Genomic DNA, 21,122 nt, shown 5'->3' on the forward strand with positions numbered 1-21,122 from the left:
CCTCAACTGCAGTCTTTCTTTTTAACCAGTAAGTAACACTGTAGAAATGAAGTCCTGTGTATTTATGTTCATTATAAGTATGTGTGATGGAAAAAAATCACTATCACCCAAAGTTATAATATCTGAAATGTGAATAATGCTTTTGTATAGATTTTCATCCCAGGAGAATCTCATGCTGTAGGTGATACAGGTTGCAGCCTAAGATAAGAGATGTACTCAAATTTTCTTGGCTGTTCTTGAAGATGCAATACTGATACCCAGGTTTTGAGGTTCAGAATGTAATTGTTATTACAGGAGGAAAAGATGAATTTAGGATTTAATGTACAATTGTATGTATCCTATTATTCAACAAGAAAGTGTTTTCATAGATTTTCAGAAATGCAAACTATTTGAATCTGCAAAGAAATTCAATAAGAAGAGTTAACACTATAGTTTGACTCTGGCTGTCTGATTTTTTCCTACAGTTAGCACTTCACAACCAGATGCCTCACCTTCTCAAGCCAGTATATCACCCCCAATGTCAACAGCAATTGCAGAAAACATCTCACAATCTCAAGGTATGATTTCTGTGTGCATGACTAGAAACTCACTTCGCTCAACTCCTTATCACCAGGAAAACCCTACCAATCTTTAAAAATATAATAACAGCTTTATTAAATTATAATTGCTATACAAAAACACACATCTATAAAAGGGGAGACATGAGGAAACTGTTACAGGTGATGGATATGTCTATTGCTTTGATTGTGGTGATGGTTTCATGGATGTATGTCCAAACTCATAAAATTGTATACATAACCACCCGGACAATCTTAATTTGCAAAACAGAATTCTTTCAGAATGAGATCAAATAAATGTATTCATTTGAAGCATCCTACCTATAGATCACAGAGGCTTACTTAAATTGAGGATAAAGGGAGGATTGTGAGGATTGGCACATTAACCAAAGGTAACTCATTTTTTCTTTCTTAAAATAATAGGCACTGAAAATGAAAAAAATGCAAGCCCTTCTTCAACCAACTCCTCTCATTCCAGTGAGTAACAGACATATCTTCATTCATAGACATAGATATGCAGAATATTCTAATGTTAGCAATAAGGGAAGGAATTCAATTACAGATAGACTTTTATCAGCTTTACTGAACCTGCAATCCCATTAAAATCCTGTCTGACTGCCACTTGCTTAGAGAATTTCCTACGTATGAGTCTTAATGAGCACACTTTTGAGATTATTTTCTTACCTTAGTGCTAAGCAATTACCACCAAACGTCAAGGTGAATTGATGGGACTAGTCTCAGATAAGCCAAAGTATACAGACAGAGATCCCCATAAAAATGAGTTGTTTACCTTTACAAAACTTTGTCTTCATGTTAAAATGGCCTTTTAAGAAATACTCCATTTTAGCAAAAATAGATATACTAGTATGTCATTTAACATACAGGTGGGGCAAAAATAGGTTTACAGTTTTGAGTGAAACACCGAGTTCATTCTTGTTATGCATTCTTATTGTGTTATTTTCCATATGAACAACTGTAAACCTACTTTTGCTCCACCTTGTATATGTTTATGCTAGGACTAAATGGACTTAATTTCCCTGGAAATTAAGACTAATGTGAATACATATGAAGCTGGGATGATAGGTTTAGGTAAAGCCATTCCATTCAATAGGTCAGAATTGCACTCATTGACCTGATGATTTATGGTTTCTTCATTTGGGAAGCACTAATGATCTCACTGAAGGTCTAATATGAACCCAGAACCTACTTAAAACAAATATTTAATCATAACAATGGAAGTGAGAACCACTTTACAAATGAAATGGTTAGCTATTCTCATTCCCTGATAAACTTGAGGAACACATACCAGTAAGCAAGCAGATGAGAATACCTACTAAATGGTAACTATAATTTCTATAACTCTAGCTTTACCCCTAGGACAGAGTTTTCATCTTATCACTGTTGTTTCAATCTGGAAATGACTGGCAGAAAAGAGGCAGATGCTAAAATAAATTAATTAATAAATAAACAGTAAAACCCTCCTCTTACTAAAAATAGGAAAAAACATAATCGCAGAGACATGTATGTACACATGCACATTGTTCTTGAACCATTTGTTCATGTTTAGAAATAATGTGCCCTGTGATATCCAATTATATCCACTTACGCTATTTTATACTTTTTCTGGTTCTAAGATAGTACCATTGAAAGATATTTGTGAGGTTTTTAGAAAGCCAGCTCTATAACTAGGGTAGTTTCAGTATTGGCTATCTAAGTCCTTTTTTCCAATAATTTGGCTATAAAGTAGTAAAGAATATATGAGTGAATGTGGGTCTGACTCTAGGTCTAGCGGACATCTTCTGCCTCTTGTCTCCCATTTCCTCACTCCCCCAGTCTCCAGAAGAATGGAGAACTATCTCTCTTAGGTTTGAAATTTTAGTTCAGAAAGGCTACAAGACTGACATCAAGTGGATACGTCAGAAATGACAACTAAAGCAAAACCCATGAATCAGATAGATCTTCTTTGCTTAAAATACAACATTTTAAATAGAATGATATTTAAAGAGGAAAGCATGCATTTTTTTGCTCAGTTCATAAACTATTGTGAAACTCAATTGCCACTCTAACTGACAATGTCTCCACTGCTTCTTAGGTATTATTCTGCCAGTGGTTATTGCTCTAATTGTAATAACACTTTCAGTGTTTGCTCTGGTGGGTTTGTATCGACTGTGCAGGAAGACAGACCCAGGTGGGTAACAGTGTTTTGCTTCATTTTGTTTCCTGAAAGGAGAATGCTCATGCTAGATCTAAACTTAAGTTTATACTCTTAAGGGGAGGAGGGAATTGTAGAAATAAATAAAATGCCATATTGCTTGATCTCAAATATAGAGGGGAATGAACCGAGAAATCTGTGGAATGCTGGTGAATGTAAGGAAAAGGGATTAACTACTAGTGGCAGATATCAAATGTGAACAAATACCTTTCAATTTAACAGCCCGTTTTGTGGGCAGGTGAGGGAATGTGGGAGTACAGAAGGCATGAAAGGGTATGCCTTCCCTATTGTGAAGGCTTGTTCCTTTTCCGGGTAACAGAGGATGAAGCGAAGTCTTGCTGAGAATGTAGTTTAGGGGCCCATAATCTGAAGAAGTGTGTCCTGTGACTCACTTCCCTTCTGGGAAGCACAGCTCCCTTCCAATGAAAACGTCTTCCTTCATGACTGCGTGTTCTGCTAATTGAATTGGTTCCTCGGGACTGAACATTATTGCAATTTTTAGTGGAAATCTAGGTTGAAATTATTACCCTTTTTAACCTCTCCAGTAGCATTTGGAAGTCTTTTCCCTTTTCTTCAAAAAAGTCACTTCTCTCTTTTAAACATTCTTTGTTTACTTCTTTTTGATGTTTCATCTTCTCCCTGCCTCTAAATACTGAAGAATCCTGTAATGGCATTCTATTTTTTATTCTTTTTTTTAAATAAATGTTTAATTTTAAAATAGATTTGCATTTACAGAAACATTGCAAAAGAGTTCCCACATACCACATAACTGTTATTCTTATTATTAAGATGATATAGGCCAGCCGGTGTGGCTCAGTGTTGGAGTGTCAAACTATGAACCAGGAGGTCACTGTCACAGTTCTATTCCAGGTCTGGGCATATGCCCGGTTTGCAGGCTTGATCCCAGGTAGAGGGCATGTAGGAGGCAGCTGATCAATGAGTCTCAAACATCATTGACTAGAGGCCCAGTGCACGAACTCTGTGCACTGGTAGGGTCCTTAGCGGTGGCTGGCTGACAGCTGACAGCCGGGTCCTCCCTTCATTCCGTGCCACCCTCTGATGGTCAGTGCACTTCACAGAGAGCGGTTGAGCTCCTGGTGGGTCCAACTCCCACCCAAGGGGACAATTTGCATATTAGCCTTTTATTATATAGGATGTTTCTATCTTTCTCTTCCTCTTCCTTCCTCTTTGAAATCAATAAAAATATATAAAAATAAAAAGATGACATATTTGTCACATGAATTAACTAATATTAGTTGATACATTAGTATTAACTAAGGTCCCTACTTTTTCAGACTTCTTCTAACCTTATTGTCTTTTCTCTATTCCAGGAAATTGAGCTTTTTATTCAATGTTTCATCTGAATCCCCCTTCAGCTCCCATGGCTCACACTCCCCTCTATTATCTTAAACATAAATCTATTTCCCATCACAGGCCCCTGCCCTGCTTGTGCAATGTGGTGTTATGTATCCATGCCTTTGTCCATGCTATTCTTTCTCTTATAATGTCCAGCCCAGCATGTAACTTTCATAAAATTCCAATGTCCCATCTGTCCATTAGCACCTACCACAAACACCAATTTAATGTATCTTTCTTTGCATAACACACCATCTCTTTAAGCAGAATTCTATAGAATTTTATGAAATTCACCATGTTATAGTATAGTTACTTCTCCTTGTACCTGTGTCCCCTTACTCTGTTCCAGGTACTATAACAAAAATACCAAGACTGTGTGGCTTAAACAATACACATTTATTTCTCACAGTTCTGGAGGCTAAGTTCAATCAAGGTGCCAGACTGGGTGTCTGGTGAGGGTACTCTTCCTGGCTAATATATGGCCACCTTCTCCCTATGTCTTCACATAGTGGAAAGCAAAGAAGTACTCTGTGGTCTTTTTCATAAGGGCACTAATCCCACTGAGGACGCAACCCTCCGACCGAATCAACTTCCAAAGGCCCAACATCCTGATGACATTCTATTAGGCATTAAGATTTAACATATGAATTTTAGGGGAGCACGCACATTCAGTCCATAATATCGGGCAGCCTCTCTAGTCACACATCATGTATTATTCTCATTGCATTGTGCATGTTATAAGACAGAATCTACTATATGCTTGTTGACTGAAATTTTCAATAAAATAGAACCTTGCCTTTCCCCATTTTAATTCTAAATATTTCACCAGCAGAACTCTACCTAAGTTTCAAATACTGTTAAAAAGTAAACATCCATTTTTATAAGATATATAAGCTACACTGTTTACCCCATAGACAGTGTGCCCTCTGGGTACTAACAAATGCTGTTCCTGCAGCCAGTGTCTAACCACGCACTGCACGGACAGCTTGGTGCAAGAGCGTAGCAGTGCAAGGGGAAGTTATGAGACAAAAACAAACAAATGAAAACGACAAAAAACAGTAGTGTTCATATTAGACCTTGGTGGAGAATGAGAATAAACACATCAATGACTTTCCCTTTGGGAGTTAGTGAATATAGCCTCTTAAGAATGTCTAAAATATGTTTTCTTGCTCAGTTTCCAGAAGGGAAATAGCATTTTTATAAATCAATTTAATTTCTCTAAGTTTATAACCACCAATACTATTTTTTATGGTAAATCAACCATCCAAGTTGAAACTTGTGGGTGTTGAGCACATAGAAGAGATTTTAAAAAAGAAATTAGTGTGCTAAATCCATCTGTAAAAACACCCTCTGTTGAAAAACTGTTTTACATAGGAAGATTTGCAAATTAGTTAACTGAAAAGTTGACATTTGCAATTAAAGAGGACTCTATGGATGAATTGAATCATTGAGGGGGGAAATGTATAAAATTCCAACCACTATGAAAATTAAAATAAAATAAAATTAGTATAATTATGGAGAATTATTTTGAAGACATACAATACTTTATAACCAAGTTTGGCAGTTGTGCAATTAGCCAAATCTATTTGGTTTTCATTAACTTTGCTTGCCAAACAGAATTTATAGCATTGCTGTCATTAAATTAGCACCATTAAACACCCACAGTAATCAGTCTTCAAAATGTGGGTGAGACTTCATTGAGTTCAGAAAATTAATAAGCCCACTCTGCTCACTGGAAGACAACATGAATCAGATTTCAATATGAAATTGAGTTTATCCGGATAATGTTGACAGTAGTCTGAGCTTTAACCCAAATAGAACAGCATATATTCCAAAAGTAGTCTGTTGGTATGTGTCTATCTGGTAATAAACCCATTATTACCGTATCCCAAGGAAAAATATTAAAATAGGCATAGAAACAGTATCCACTGCATGTAGGAACAGGGCTGTGAGCATCACAGGTGATATCATATAAAGCACTTATAGTAGGAATTTTAAAGTGCTGTTAAAACCCTACTGATGGTAGGGAAGACAAGGTCAGGTCGACTTGGTGAACAGCATAGGGTACCATGAATTAAATTGCAGGAATTAAGAGTCATGGTGGTGTATGACTCTTACCAGGTGAAGCTGAACTACCCAGAATATTAGTGGAAATCAAGGTCTTCATAACACAACTAGAGGCCCAGGGCACGAATTTGTGCACCAGTGGGATCAGGATCTGGCTAAAACTGGCTCTCTGACATCCCCCGAGGGGTCCCAGATTGCAAGAGGGTGAAGGCCAGGCCAAGGGACCCCACCAGTGCACGGTCGGGGCCGGGGAGGGATGCGGGAGGGCTCTGGGGCATGTCCGGCCTGTCTCACTCAGTCCCGATCGCTCAGTCCCAATCAGCCAGACCCCAGCAGCAAGCTAACCTACTGGTCAGAGCGTCTGCGCCCTGGTGGTCAGTGCACATCATAGTGAGTGGTTGAGCAGCCTTAGCATATCATTAGCATATTACACTTTGATTGGTTGAACGGCCGACCGGACACTTAGCATATGAGGCTTTTATTATATAGGATAGGCCACAGTGAATGCAAGGTTTTACCACCATTGCTTCCCAGGGCCATGTGAATCACCAGCGTTCTCTCTCTAGGCCCAGGTTGTTTTCTGCCAGGTGCTGTAAGCAGCTTGGAAAAGCATACAGAAGATTAGATGCCATTAGTAGCCTCAGTGATATTTTGCAGGGCACTTTAGAGAGACTCAGTTAATGTGATTCAGATGCAATTAGAAGCAATATCATAGTTCACCACAAATACAGAGATTTGTGTCCCCAGAAAGAGCCATGAATAAAGAAATGTCAGAAATTCAATTCTCTGGTATAAAAAGGCAATATTGAACTTTGAGGAGAATTTTTTTCAGAGGTACTGAAATAAACAGAGACCTTTTCTGGTGTTTGTGGACTATGTGATAACAAATAGTAGTTTCACATAGTGATAAGAAAGTTAGTGCAGAAGTAAGTTCAGTGGAGTTGGCCTACTTGGGGGCTATCCCGTGAATGTATTAGCCATACCTGAGGAAGGAGTGCTAATCATGTCTGAGAAAATGAACAATGAGGCAGGGAGTGAAGAGATTAAAAAAGTCAAAAAATTGGCTTTAGAAATATCTCTGCACTGAAAGTGGCAGGGGTCTCAAGTTTTTTGTAGCCAAGCTTCTTATAACTCTTATAATTCTCTCCTCTCCTAGGCACAGCAGAAAATGGGAATGACCAGTAAGTAAAGCTACATCATTTTTTCTAGAAGCTCTGACTGTATCATTTACATAGGAAAATTATTGATCCTTTACTTACACATCTTTGTTTGTATTTTTAAAGAATTTGTGTAGAAAGTATTGTAAATGGAGTTTAACTATTTTTTTCAGAGTTCTCTCTTTTCAACGGAAATTCCAGCAACTAAAAGAGGACTGTTCTTAAGCTATTCAAAACTATTAAAATGGCAAATCAGAAAGTGAAATGCAAAAATAGAAAAATGAATATCACTACAATAATAAATATAATATAAAACATACCTAGAGTTTTAAAATACTTTTCCCAGTGGAATTTTCAGTATGTTTCTCACAATTAGGGAACTATCATGTCTGCACCTTGAGACAGCTCTGAATGGCTTTTTTAACAGTAGATGTGTGTTCTGCTTTGACTTTTTAAAAACAAGCAAAGCAGTTGTTACCAATCCACCCGACTGTTGCCATCAAGATGCTATAAAGAGACTATTTTTTTAAATGAATGTTAAAACCAATTCTGTGCTTACGTTTTCTTTGTTGATCTGAATTTGTATGCTGCCTTTATGTAGGTGTTTTTGTATGTTCATCAGGCAATGAAACTTAGAAATACTATCTGTAGGTCACCTACCCTGCTTAATTAGAAATAAAGGTTCTTGAGAAGTCCAGGGGGAAAAAAAGGTTTGAAAGTGTATGGAATTTGAGAAAGAGGAGGCGGGAACCCTTAGCTAAAATGACCGGCAGTGTCCAGTGTCCTCGTAAAAAGGGATACTCTTAGAATTTATCAGCAGCTCCCAAAGTTTGGAAACATGTCTGTGTCTTTCCCTTTGTAATTCAGGACTGAAGCCATGTACCATAAAGACCTGTGACAGGTGTTTCCCATGACCCGTCTTGATGTTTAATTTCTCTGAGGACCATTGCTGTAGCAGAATGATGGGGATTTATTGGCTCAATTCCAGAAGTGGAAAGTGCTATGTGTGTGTCTGCATGTGAAGAGACACGAGTTTTGCCATAAAAAACCATAAAATATATATATGCTTGTGTATCTTCTTCATTCTGTGTGTATAATGTTTACTTTCTATCCCAGACAGGCCATGCTAATTACTCTGGCGTTAATTTAATGCTTTCTGTCCCAAATAGACCCCAGTCCGATAAAGAGAGTGTGAAGCTCCTCACTGTGAAGACAATCTCTCATGAGTCGGGTAAGCTCCCAAATTGTGGATTAGATGAAAAAGGGTAATTTCAGAATTCTGCTTGGATTTTGTTCATGTTGAAACATAACCGGAAAGCATAGCTTCTTCAGAAATAGTTAGTAGCTCCCAATAAGTATCAAATTTTCCTTGAAAGGAAAAACAAGCCCTAAAAATATAATTTTGGGGTAAAAATTTTTGGATTATCTGGCTTTTAGAAGTTGCTTGTTATAATGTGTAGATGTGTTCAAAAGAATGGGAGGTAACTAGAGTCATTTTCCATTCTGCAGTAATGGCAGAAAGAACATTACATGTGCTATGTAGGGTTTTTATTATCTCTGTTATCTTGTTTCATTTTTGCTAATTGCTGTGTATACTCCCCTGGAACCAGGATTTATCAGTTAAAGTGTAAATCATATTTTGTAACTTCACATGATGTTAATTGAGTTTCCCCATGAGGAAAAAACACAATTTCCTGTTGATAAAATTTACATTTCTTTTTCCAGTTTCTTAGGTTTTGATTTTGCTTGATTTGAAATGTAAATGTGTGTTTTTTTCCAAAATATATATATGATTTGTTTGAGTTATAGTAGTGTATCAAGAGCAATGATAAATGAGATGCCACATAGCTTTTAAAATTAAAAAAACACCGATTGTTTTCTTGTTTTGAGTAGACCACATATTTAAAACACCAATATCACAAAGCAGATAAATAAAAAGTAATTATTAGCTTTACAAAATGGTCCATGTGGCTCTAACTTAACTATCAAGTTACATCAATACATTTAACCATTCAATTCCCCCAATTTTACTTACACAAAATAGTTTGAGAATGCTGATGTTATTTAAATTATGAGCTATGGAATGATAAACTACATTATAAATATGTAGCAATTTTTTTAATAAGACAGAAAGCTATAAATATTGTCTCACTTCAAGAGCAAGCTCTCAAAGGCTGAATGTGGTCCCAATTTCAGGTAGGAAATTCTAACTAGAGCAAACTACAAGAAGCAAACAGAAAACTTGAGAAGTGAGGGTACCCAATATCTGTAGACAGGCCCAAACCCCTCTCATGAGCCAGTCTCTTAAGAGAGACCTTCCTTCATGATGTACCTGGTTCCTTTATTCCTACCTGGTTCTCTCAGAGGTAACCATCTGAATGGGCAGAGGAGTAAAATTCATTCATAGGGTGATTGGAAACCACTCACAGGTCCCCTAGCCATTCACCTGGCTCCACGAAGTAGCCTAGCCTATTCCACCAGGTCAGAGAAAAGGAGCCTAAATATGAACTAGTCCTGAGTAAGTCCATGAAAGATCCTGAGCGTGCCTATACCATTTGTCAAGAAGAGTTCTCAGAATCTGCCTGTGACTTGTAAGCAAGCATCACTATAACGTCATGTCCATTGGGAATTTAACCTAACCTGCAGCCTGGGCTCCCCCAGCTGGGGATGGGCTGGCTGCCCAGCACTTGGAAGAAGCTTCTGTGTAGGAGCCCCTGGTTCTCCTTGGGGGAGGGGCTGGGATCAGGACCCCCCACTCTACCATCCTTTTCTACCAGGGAAATGACAACGCACACCAGAATTGAGGCTTCCAGAGGGGAAAACTCTAAAGAACCTTTTGTTTCTTGATGGCAAATTTAATATCTGGTTCTCCTGTAAGGACCAATGAAAATTCCACATCAGCTGACATCTCTCACTCTCCTAGTAATTGAAGTAATAAATGGAATAGACTATGGTGTGATAATTAAGACTCTTAACTCTCCGAGCTCCCTTTACTTCATAAGGAGGCATTATTATCATGGAAATAATCAGATCTGTTCTCTGGTACTTTTCTGGTATTTCTGCCAACTTCAATTTAGGACTCACATCTCACTTAATAAAATAACCTTTAAATGGGCAACCCAACTGATTACTGTGGAAATATTCAACCAGATGACAAGAGCGAATTGGTGATTCAAACGTTTCAACAGCCTAGAATTAATCATCTGAAACATAATGATCTGCAAATGCTCTTTGTGCCACCACAATTCTTACTAAAGTCTGGTTCCTAAAACACAAATAAATCTCTTTCCCCTGCTTTTCAAACTTATTAAAATAAGATTTTTTTATAAAATTATGTTCACCATAGTTAACAGAAGTTATATTATTATAATTATTTTTACTTAAATATCCTTTGTCCAACAATGACATCTTTCTTAAAATAAAACTAAAATAAAATCTAAAAAGATTAGGTTTGATATAAGTTCACAGATTTAGCCCAATTTCCCCCTATCTCCTATATAAAATTTTTTAGAAATTTTAAAAATGTAGAAAGTAATTTGTTAGAACAAATACCTGACTACCCATCACTCAGAATTGATGAGTGACACATTTTATGTTATTTGCTTCTAAGAAAGAATTAATGTGCCTAAGTGGTAACAGAATGAAATTTGAGCTTCCATGGCCATGAGTTCATTGGATTGGTCAGTATTTCAATTAATAAACTCTGGTCTTATATCTGAAAGTGAGTTGTGTCATTTTAGAGGTCAATAAGTCATGTCTCCAAGGAAACAGAGCTCCGTAGCCACCCACCTTCAAGGGAAATGCCAGTGGGTGCTAAATTGTCTGGGTTTCTAGAAGCCTCAGTGAACCTTGGTTATTGCTCTGGTCATTTTGTGCTGATAAGAAAGTTCCTTGCCCCTGAACCTCCTCTGATTAGACTAAGATATTCATCTATCCACACTCCCTGCTTTCTTTGAATATGTTCTCTCTCAAACAGCGTTCTTCTGCTGAAAATGTAGCCCATAAATGTTTACAATTTGATTATTTAAATTAGGGGTTTTCTTTAAGTAAAAGAAAGCCTAGTAGAGTATAACAAGAATGTGCTTTTAGCAAAAATTAAACACCAAACATGGCAGATCAAGGGGTCTTTTATGAATACCCAGAATATACCACACAGCTTCAGTAAAGAATCTGGCCAAGTTAAACATCCCATGATGACTGCAAAATATACATGTGACATGATGCATGTTAAATGTGATTCCCAGCGACATCACATCTCGGAAAGTTATACATTATCTCATTTTTTAAATTAAAGGCAACAAGAATTATGAAGAAAACTGCTTAATTAGTTAAAGAATATATGACTGCACAGAAAAAAGAAAACACAGTATCTTTGAATTTAGTTTCAAAGCATAGCTTGATTTTGAACCATTTGGAGGAAGAAAAAAAATGATATCTGAATTCATTATAATATTGTTCTGCTTAAAAACTCTAAGTGTGTATTAGCTGAGATTAAGCTCAAACACTTGAGCCTGTGTGCCGGGCCTGCCGTGCTGTGCCAGACTTCTGCTCGGTTTTGAACCACTTAATAAGGCACATTCCCCAGATGTCACTCATCTCCTATCCCTCTGTTCCTCAATGCGCTCAAGCTCTTTTGAAGGGGATGGTGTGTGCCAGGCCAACTCAGCCAAGGGTTCGGTGAGCCTGAGCCAGGGCGGCAGAGGATGTAGAAAAGACAGACAAAGAGAATAAGCTGGGTCTAGGTGGATCTCCTGTGCCTGGCTAAGGCCCCAGAGAGAGATCCAGACAGCAAGCTGAGCCTTTATTTTATAGCCAGAGGCAAACAAGGTAGTGGTCACCATAGTTACAGTGTTCTTGTGAGTTTCACTTGTTTTGGCAGCACTTGCTGCATCTCCCTCCCCAAGATCTAGGGAGCATCATAAGGTCAAGCCTAATTATGCTAAGCGGGCTGTGCCCTCTAAGCTGGGACTTGTTGGTGGCTTTGCCAACAGGTCAATCCAAGGCTTAACCCTGTAGCCGCTCCCTTCAATGTCTCTCCTGTCCCCTGCCCCTCCCTCAATATGGTCATTACACATTATCAGTATGCTAATACTGATCAGTATATTATCGTAAACGCACAGTCACTTTTATTTGCTTTTTTTTTTACAAATTAAAAGTTCATTAACAACAAGAAATAAGCAACAGTGTAAAGATCAGCAAAAAAAAAAAAAAACCACAGAAAAACAAACAAACAAAAAAACACACGAATGGATTTATAAAGCCATACATAGATTCAGCTTCTGTCTTCCCAGCCCTTCAATGTTTGGCTCATTCTCTGCATGCATTCACCGAAGGTTCTTTTCTCTAGGTGCATGTGTTTCATTAGCTTTTACCATAGACATCATTATTATAACTCTATTGGAATCAGATTGCTATTGCATCTTTCTCACATTCTCTATTCCCAATTAGAGAGACCTGGAAGGGGATATTAAGAATTGTAATGATTTTCATAAGGTTTGCTTTACATTTCTGAAAGACAGTAAGGTTTGATGAAGGTTTATTTTGTTTACTTCTCATTCCTGTACTTCATACCCATTGATTACAGGAGATGCTGTGCCTTTAGTGAGCCAAGAGCTGTCCTGGGGTAGAGGCCATGAGGATCATGGCATTGGTACTTCTCAGAGCATGGGACCTAAGGCACTCTTTTTTAAAAAAATATATTTTATTGATTTTTTACAGAGAGGAAGGGAGAGAGATAGAGAGTTAGAAACATTGATGAGAGAGAAACATCGATCAGCTGCCTCCTGCACACCTCCCACTGGGGATGTGCCCGCAACCAAGGTACATGCCCTTGACCGGAATCGAACCCGGGACCCCTCAGTCCGCAGGCTGATGCTCTATCCACTGAGCCAAACCGGTTTTGGCCCTAAGGCACTCTTGCAAGAAAAATATCAAGAACAAACTGGGTTTGTTCTCCTCATAGGTTTCTGGCACTATTTATTATCTCCATGACTGTGCAGGTAACAGGTGACATCAACGGTGTCCCCAAAAGACAGCTTTCCTAACTGGTAGATAAAACCTGGAGTAATATAATGACATTTATTCTCAAAGCTGGAGACTATAATCCATTTTGATTTTATGTAGTGTGACAGGTGTTGATATTTGAGTCTGTCTGAAAGATGCAGGTAGTGTGAAATGTGTTGATCATGAATCCAGGGGCACGCCTCTCAGTTTCCTAGGTTAATATTTATCCTTATATTGGATAATGGAATAACACTGTTAACTTGAGTAATGTCCCCTCTGCTATGCTGTATGTCAACAAAGTGTTCCTATTGACCTATAAATTCAATTTCACAAAACTCTCACTGAATTAAACAGAGGATCCTAGAATGTGTTCCTGATAAAATGGCACTTGAAATATATGACATAGGTTTACTGAGGCAGGGCCAGCTCATGGAGCAAGCAATAATCAATAATTCACTCCCTAGGGTACCTTTCTTGTTATCACCTCCCATTCACACACACACACACACACACACACACACACACACACACACACACACACACCATTCCCAGGGAGTGAGTTAGCGTCCATTGCTCTTTTAGGGTGAAACAGAAAATGGCCTAAAAGAGCTCATAAGTCTTTGTGAAAAGGCCATACCAAGAGGCAAATTGTGGCTTTAATGTCATTCTTGCAGGGAAGTTAGAATTCTCTTGAAAAACAAAAACAAGCCAAGAAACTTTATTTTCATCTTTATTCACTCCCTGAGCTTAAGGTTCAAAACATCTTCTGTTCCTAGGTGAGCGCTCTGCACAAGGAAAAACCAAAAACTGACAGCTTGATGAATCCTCCCCACACCTGGGCAGTAAATATGTAAGTTTCCTAATTTCATTCACTGAGCTACTCATTAATGTCTGCTTTGTTAGCCGGTTGCAGCTTAGATGACTTTCAAAGACTTTTATTAGGAGAAAAGTTAATGGTTTGTGCCAATGAAACCATCATTGTCTACTTGTCTAAAAACAAACACTAAAATGATTTGCCAGAGCAATGAATGGCTTGGGGGGGGTGGAGGCTGTAAAAAGTTCTTCTAGTCGCCCGGCCTACCTCAGAATGGCACAGTCCCTGCCTATCGGGGATGTTTCCTTCTCATTGAAGTTTGCCTTTATCTGGGTCACTATACACACACTGACAGTGCACTTAGACAGGGTCCTATTGCTATTCCAGACTCACAGGACTCAAAATGAGAATGCTTACAAATGTGTAGTTTATTGCAGGAAAGGTTATGACACAGCAGCAGCATTAGTGTTGGGAGGTGCATCACCGCCAAAAGCTGGCACAGGGCACGAAATCCAGAGAAGCCAGCTTGGAGGTCCGATTGTCCTCCCTCCGTAAGGACTACACCAGGATGTCTTTCCTCTCTGGGTCCAGGAACCATGGATGTGTGCACAGAGCACCTCAAACAAGGTGATCCAAAATGTAGTTTCACCTGGAGTTTTTTATACCAAACCAGTCATGCAGACAATTTCTTGGTCTATAACTAGCTGAGTGACAAAGCCCTCCAGGTATTTTAGTGACTACCATATGCAGATGATCAATTTCACTACCATAATAGTTAATCAATAAATAATTAAAACTTTTCAAAACTATGTTTACAAGCAACACTGCTATTCTGTGTGCTCCATGCTTTAACCAGGAATCAGGGCAAAGCAGGTGTATTTCTCATTTCATTAAAAGAGCGCAGGCCTTGTCCTGACTGGTTTGGCTCAGTGGGTAGAGCATCGGCCTGCAGACTGAAAGGTCCCAGGTTCGATTCCGGTCAAGGGCATGTACCTTGGTTGCAGGCACATCCCCAGTAGGGGGTGTGCAGGAGGAAGCTGATTGATGTTCCTCTCTCATCGATGTTTCTAACTCTTTATCCCTTTCCCTTTCTCTCTGTAAAAAATCAATAAAATATATATTTAAAAGAGTGCAAGCCAATTTTAGTCCTCCTGGATTTAACTGTCCCAGCTTAGCATGCAATTGTCTTTGCTTTCCTAGAATTGGCTCAGATTTTCTTCTGACTCATTTCATTTTCATACAAAGCATTGATTAAGAGCCCTCACAATTAGTATTTGGTTCTTTTTAGAACCTGCAGAAGAATTTGCCCTTTGGAAACTAATATTTTTTTAAAGAACAAAAAATATATATGCCCATAATTGGCCTGACCAAAATGGCAGTCACTCTGGGTAGTGTCCAGGGGGAAGATTATCATTGTTGTGTCTACTCCCTATGTCACCTGCCCAGCCACTAATACGATGCTGTTACAGACACTGTAATAAAAAACTCCTTTGTTCCTATATTGGTTGCAGATTTTTGAGAAAAAATGGTTGATGCAACATTAATCATAAGCACTACCCTACTGACATGAATCCAGATGTTTACCTAGCTGATCTATGCTGCAAACACTTGACTTTACTTGGAAGTTCACCTACAGAGGAGCCAAGTTCAGTTAAACAATAACTGGGACCACTGTCAAAAGAGCTATTAATACAAAAATAACTTGTGTTAAGTTTTGAAGGCCACTGAAATAAAAGACTAGACATATGTTAGTTCTATGCAATTCAATACACATTTGTGTTTTAAATGCAAATGTGCTCTGTTTTCTTCTTCTGAGATTAATTCTCTTATGACAAGAAGTAGCAAAGATGACATCACTAAAGGAATTGATTTGCTGTTACATAGGACTTCAGCTAAGACTAGAATTTCCATGCGAAAATGTGAAGTAGAGAAAGCACACTTCCTTCTTATTGATGCCAACAATGGTCTGAATGAAGTGGTCAATAATCAGTGTGGACATGGGGATAGTAGCTAGTAATATCCTACGGAGAAAATGTATAAAGGACTAAAGGAAGAAAGAGACAATAGAGGAAAAATTAGGTATGCTTTAAGTGCCTGACTGAGTAAGAATTTTCAAAACATAAAACAATGTAAGAAAAATCAATGGAAAAGATAGAAATTATACTGTATTATGACTTAAAATTCCAAATATAAAGAGAATTATAAGAAAACAAATTGAGGAAATGTACAAATATGACACCAGTTCATTAATATTCTAAACATACAAAGATGTTGTATACATATTGGGAAATAGAAAAGTAAAGCAAAGACCATGAACAGATCATTTATGGAGGATGGAATAGAAATGATAACATAAAATTGTATAGAGGATTCCTATACTACTGCTAATCAAAAATGTGAATCAAGACCAAAATATATAACCTTCAATCTACTTGAACTTTTTGCAATTTTAAAAAACCATACTGGTAAAGCAAATAGTTTCATATCTTGCATTTGAAAGTATAGATTAGGTTAATAATTACATTGGGTTCCACATCCAAAAACCAGGCTAAAACAATCATTTCTCCTAAGATCATTGTGCTTCTTTGTTTCTAAAGTGTTAATATACTTAAAGAACCTATGGTGATACTTTATTATAAAAGCAATAATTTATTCTTTATAAGAATTATAAATTTATGAAATTTTAAGGTTGTGAGAGATTCAGTGCTTATAAAGTCCTGTATTATTACTATTATTCATAAAGATGACACATACACTAAAATTTAGAGAGATTTTAATGCTGAACCCTCTTGTCAGCCACAGATGCTCTGGGAGACCATCAGAAATACCCTGTTCTGCAGTCCTTTCCACAAACTAAGGCTTAACATAGCTCCTATGGCCACTCTCTGCTCCTCAAACTGCCTCTCCCTCATGCCATGGAAGCCAGTGGCCACCTTTCCCCTATGCAAGGCAAGAGTGCAACCAACTCTACCAAAGACTCTGCTTCTGCCAACTGTGCCATAAAGAATAGGGTGCAGGTCTCCACCCCAGCACCATGCCTGCCCCACCCCCATCATATCATCCTCCTCCCAGACTCTAGCAAACCCCAGCATTGCCACACAGCAAGCATCTAGCCCCTGCCAGGTCAGGCCACTGCCCATTTCCCGTCTCCAGCTACTTTTTAGACCAACAGAGAAAGTTGTTTCTGCCCCAATATAATCAACCAAAGTCCTCGCTCTGCTTCCTATGAAAGAGACGCAGAGAGTTGCCTGGTCATTCTTCTCTCTACTTATTAGGAGAAGAATGAACGTTGCCAATAAATTTCTTAATTACCCACATTGTCACCCCAAGCAACACACCTTGAATTATGTCCCTTAGTGACAAGGTACAGTTAAGAGCTTTAATTAGAAGAGGAATATGATGAGATTTGTGCTTGAGACACATCGCTGATGTTTACTGTGAAAGATGAATCCAAAAGGAATGAGACTGTAAGCAGAAAAGTCAGAAAACTATTGCAGTATTCTCTCGGAAAAGGACAGGACTTACCACATCTGCAGTGACACAGAGATGGGGATGAAGAGACAGAATGGAAGAGAGAAATGTCAGGCACATGTGATTCTGTGATTGGTTGAATGTGAGCAGTGAGGAATGAAGAAGATTAGGACTACGTATGGTGTCCAGACTTCTGGCATGAGTGACTGGATGGGTCATGGAGGTAATCGCAAAGCTGGGAATTATGGAGTGAGAGGGAGCAGGTTTAGGAGGCAATATAGTGGTTTTCCTTTCAGACATGTTCAGTTTCAAGTGACTCTACTGGGTGGAATATAATTATTCTAGTCACTAACACATTCACCCCCATATCCAACATCTCTACTTACTCACTTTCTTGGAATCTGAACTTTTTTTCTCTACAGGCTTAATCTTCAGCTTCGATGCTCCAGGAGTAGAACGAGAGAAAGACCTGTGGAACTGATCCTGACTTCCAGTCCTGCTCGCCAGTCTATACCAGTCACCTGTCCCAACAAAATGATGTCCAGATGACATGCAATAATCTGATAGAATAAAAAGTCATGGCTCTTTCCTGTCCATTGAGACAGGAGAAAGCACATTTGTACATTGTTTGGGAACGTTCTCAGGAAAACCGATTTTAGGAAAGGCATTTGTGAGCAGTTAACCAGGCAGCCCAGGCATGTGGGTTCCCTGATGACGTGACCTTCCTTCAAGTTTAAAGTTTCCGGAAGTGGCAGTTTTTACCCATGGTGCCTTTCCTACTTTCCTGGTGTTCTTCTATTACCTAATGTTTGTATTTATTGTTTTCTACTATGACTATGTTAATGCAGGGAAAATTTGCAAGTGTATTATTAAATATTAGGTAGAAATCATGACGTGCCACTTTGTACATAAAGATACTTTATTCATATGTTCATATGTTAGTTTTAATAAATATTGACTGTATTCAACACACTAAAATATCAGAATGTGACCGTGAAGGTGGCGAAGGTATTGTCTTCCTATAATTATGAAAAATTTTGGATTGGCTATTAGGTTATGGGAACTCTATAATGAAAGGCATCTGTAATAAGTGAGAAAGGGACAGAGGATTCATGTATTAGACCCTGTTAGGGGTAAGTCATACCATTTCTTTGATCTTTCTATTTGCAATTCACACTATGTAACAAGGATGTAAGGGCATTTATGACACTGTACTGCATTCGTTAAGAACATAAGCAGGATTGAGGGTAATCCTTTCAATTAAGACTATCTCCATGCATTTTTTTAATTTCTTTTAGAAATGTAATGATTTGTCCTAGCAGTGATTGTTAACAGAAATGAACATTTCATAAATACATGATTGTGATATTATTTTTCACTGTATCCCTTTCCTTAAAAAACATGATTGTAGCTGCCGCTCCATCAGGAGCAGATTATTCAGTTGAAAGCTGACTGATCAACCTTGACCACTTCTTGGATGCGTGCAATCAGAATGTCATGTTGGGTGAAGTTCTGTGGAAAGCTCGGAAACTAACAAGCTGCCAGGGGCAGCTCTTTCACTTGTATGATTACCTTCGCGAGTCAATGCTAAGTCATCCTAGTGATGTGAGGACAGTGCAGTAGAATCTGAACGGTGTATATAAAACTGCCCTTTAAATTTCTTTTGTTGCAGTGTATTTGAAAACTTCCAGCTTTAAAGATTATATAAATAATCATCTTGGTTTTAGCTTTCCGATGTCTGCGCACTAAGACACCAACAAGCATATCTAAATTTCTAAGTGGTATCTCCTCGTGTTTCTTTGAGAAGGAAGATAGGAAATTGAAGGGGAAAAGGAAAGTAAGAGGGTAGAGAAAAGGGCAAGGATCCCCCATGCATACACTTTCCCATGAGAGATGTTCTATCCGTGCTTAACTCCAACCTAAAAGTCTTCTCTCTGGTGCAACAGGGGCTGGAGGGCGCCAAACATGGGGCATTTGTCTTCAGAAGGAAAATATGCCAACAGCCCTAGAATGCTTTACTGAGCTCCTCGGCAGAAGCTTTGTTACACAGAATGTGCTGAGAGAAACAAACTCTTCTGCAACTTAAATTACTTTAGTGATATGTCATTCCGGTGTCTAGAAAAACCATTTTCTTGACTTTGCATAGGAATTGTTGGAAGAATTTACAATGATTGGGAAAAGGGAAAGCTTCTTAATGGTCATGAAAGAATAAAATTCATTCTAGTTCAAGAATTGTGCATAAAGAATATGCTTTATACTAACAACTATTGCATTAAATCTTCAGAGTCAGAGTGGTAAGAAAATTCAGGAATTTGCAGATATTCATGGCATTTTGGAGCATCAATCTCAGATGTCTGCATTTTCATAAATCAACTTAACCTTCTATTGAAATAAGTTTCAAGGCAACATTATAATTAATTAGATTTTTAATTATCTTATTTAAATTGTCTACTTTCTATGCCTCACTTGTTACACGCTCTTTATTCTAATATACAGTTCAAATGTCTCTGCAGAGAGGGAATAGCTGTATTTAGATCAAAGGCAAACTTTTCTATGTGTTTGCTCTGCATGACAATATGAATATAATTTAAGTCTATCGATAGTAAAACACAAACAAGAGCTAACTAACTGGCACGTTTGTTATGTAAGGGAATGTTGTTGGCTGACACACCGGCTATAATCAGCCCATAGAGAGACTTCAAAATTCTCCTTTATGGGCTGAAATATTTCATTACATTTCTGACAAATCTGTGTGTCTTATTTCTTGTCTACCTGATATACAACTCAGGACATCAGAGAACCTTCAGCAGTGAACCTGCTAGCTTTCCCTGATTTTTCTCTGTTGAGCTCTATTTATGATCATTCAAGTTTGCACAGAGTCCTAATAAGACAACTGGGTATGTCCTCTAAAAGTTATGTTTTCTAGGTCCCTCCATGCTGTCTCAAAGAGTAACAAACCTGGAGAGTATTATGCTAAGCGAAATAAGCCAGTCAGAGAAAGACAAATATCACATGATCTCACTCATATGTGTAATCTAATGAACAAAATAAACTGATGAACAAAATAGATCCAGAAACATAGAAGCATGTAACAGACTGTGGAATCTCAGAGGAAGGCGGGGTGGGTGGGTGGCAAGAGATTAACAAAAGAACTTATAGGCATATATGCATAACCCATGGACACAGATAATAGTGTGGTGAAGGCCTAGGGCAGGCAGCAGGTGTGGGCTAGAAGGGGTCAATGGGGGGGGGGGGAGGGAGGTGATATCTGCAATACTTTCAACAACAAAAATAAAATTTTTAAAGTTATGTTTTGAGTAATTATAGTCTCAAGACAATGGAACTGTTATTTTTTGCCTAATATTAAAGATATCCATCATTGTGATTAATTAAATAAGTACCCTGAACTGAGAATTTGTAATGGGTTATCCAGAGATCTTCTCTTAAAAGTTTTCTCTGCAAACACTAACAGGACTTCTCGTGTT

The 21,122-nt window shown here is 38.2% G+C and overlaps 1 protein-coding gene across 3 annotated transcripts in view; it reads left to right on the plus strand.

Annotated features, from left to right (window-relative positions):
• The window catches only part of EMCN (endomucin), a 100,672-nt gene extending 80,803 nt beyond the window's left edge, over nucleotides 1-19,869 (plus strand). For 2 of the 3 annotated variants that reach the window (XM_059664564.1, XM_059664546.1), the window contains 6 exons: nucleotides 465-557; nucleotides 981-1,034; nucleotides 2,650-2,745; nucleotides 7,349-7,373; nucleotides 8,519-8,580; nucleotides 18,060-19,869. In XM_059664564.1, the coding sequence (XP_059520547.1) occupies nucleotides 465-557; nucleotides 981-1,034; nucleotides 2,650-2,745; nucleotides 7,349-7,373; nucleotides 8,519-8,580; nucleotides 18,060-18,118 (389 nt within the window). In that variant the 3' untranslated portion in view covers nucleotides 18,119-19,869. Of the gene's footprint in view, nucleotides 1-464; nucleotides 558-980; nucleotides 1,035-2,649; nucleotides 2,746-7,348; nucleotides 7,374-8,518; nucleotides 8,581-14,128; nucleotides 14,203-18,059 lie in introns of all 3 variants that reach the window. The other variant, XM_059664556.1, reaches the window with a different exon arrangement.
• Nucleotides 19,870-21,122: the final 1,253 nt, after the last annotated feature.

Source organism: Myotis daubentonii, chromosome 1 (assembly GCF_963259705.1).
Source record: "Myotis daubentonii chromosome 1, mMyoDau2.1, whole genome shotgun sequence".
NCBI lineage: Eukaryota > Metazoa > Chordata > Mammalia > Chiroptera > Vespertilionidae > Myotis > Myotis daubentonii.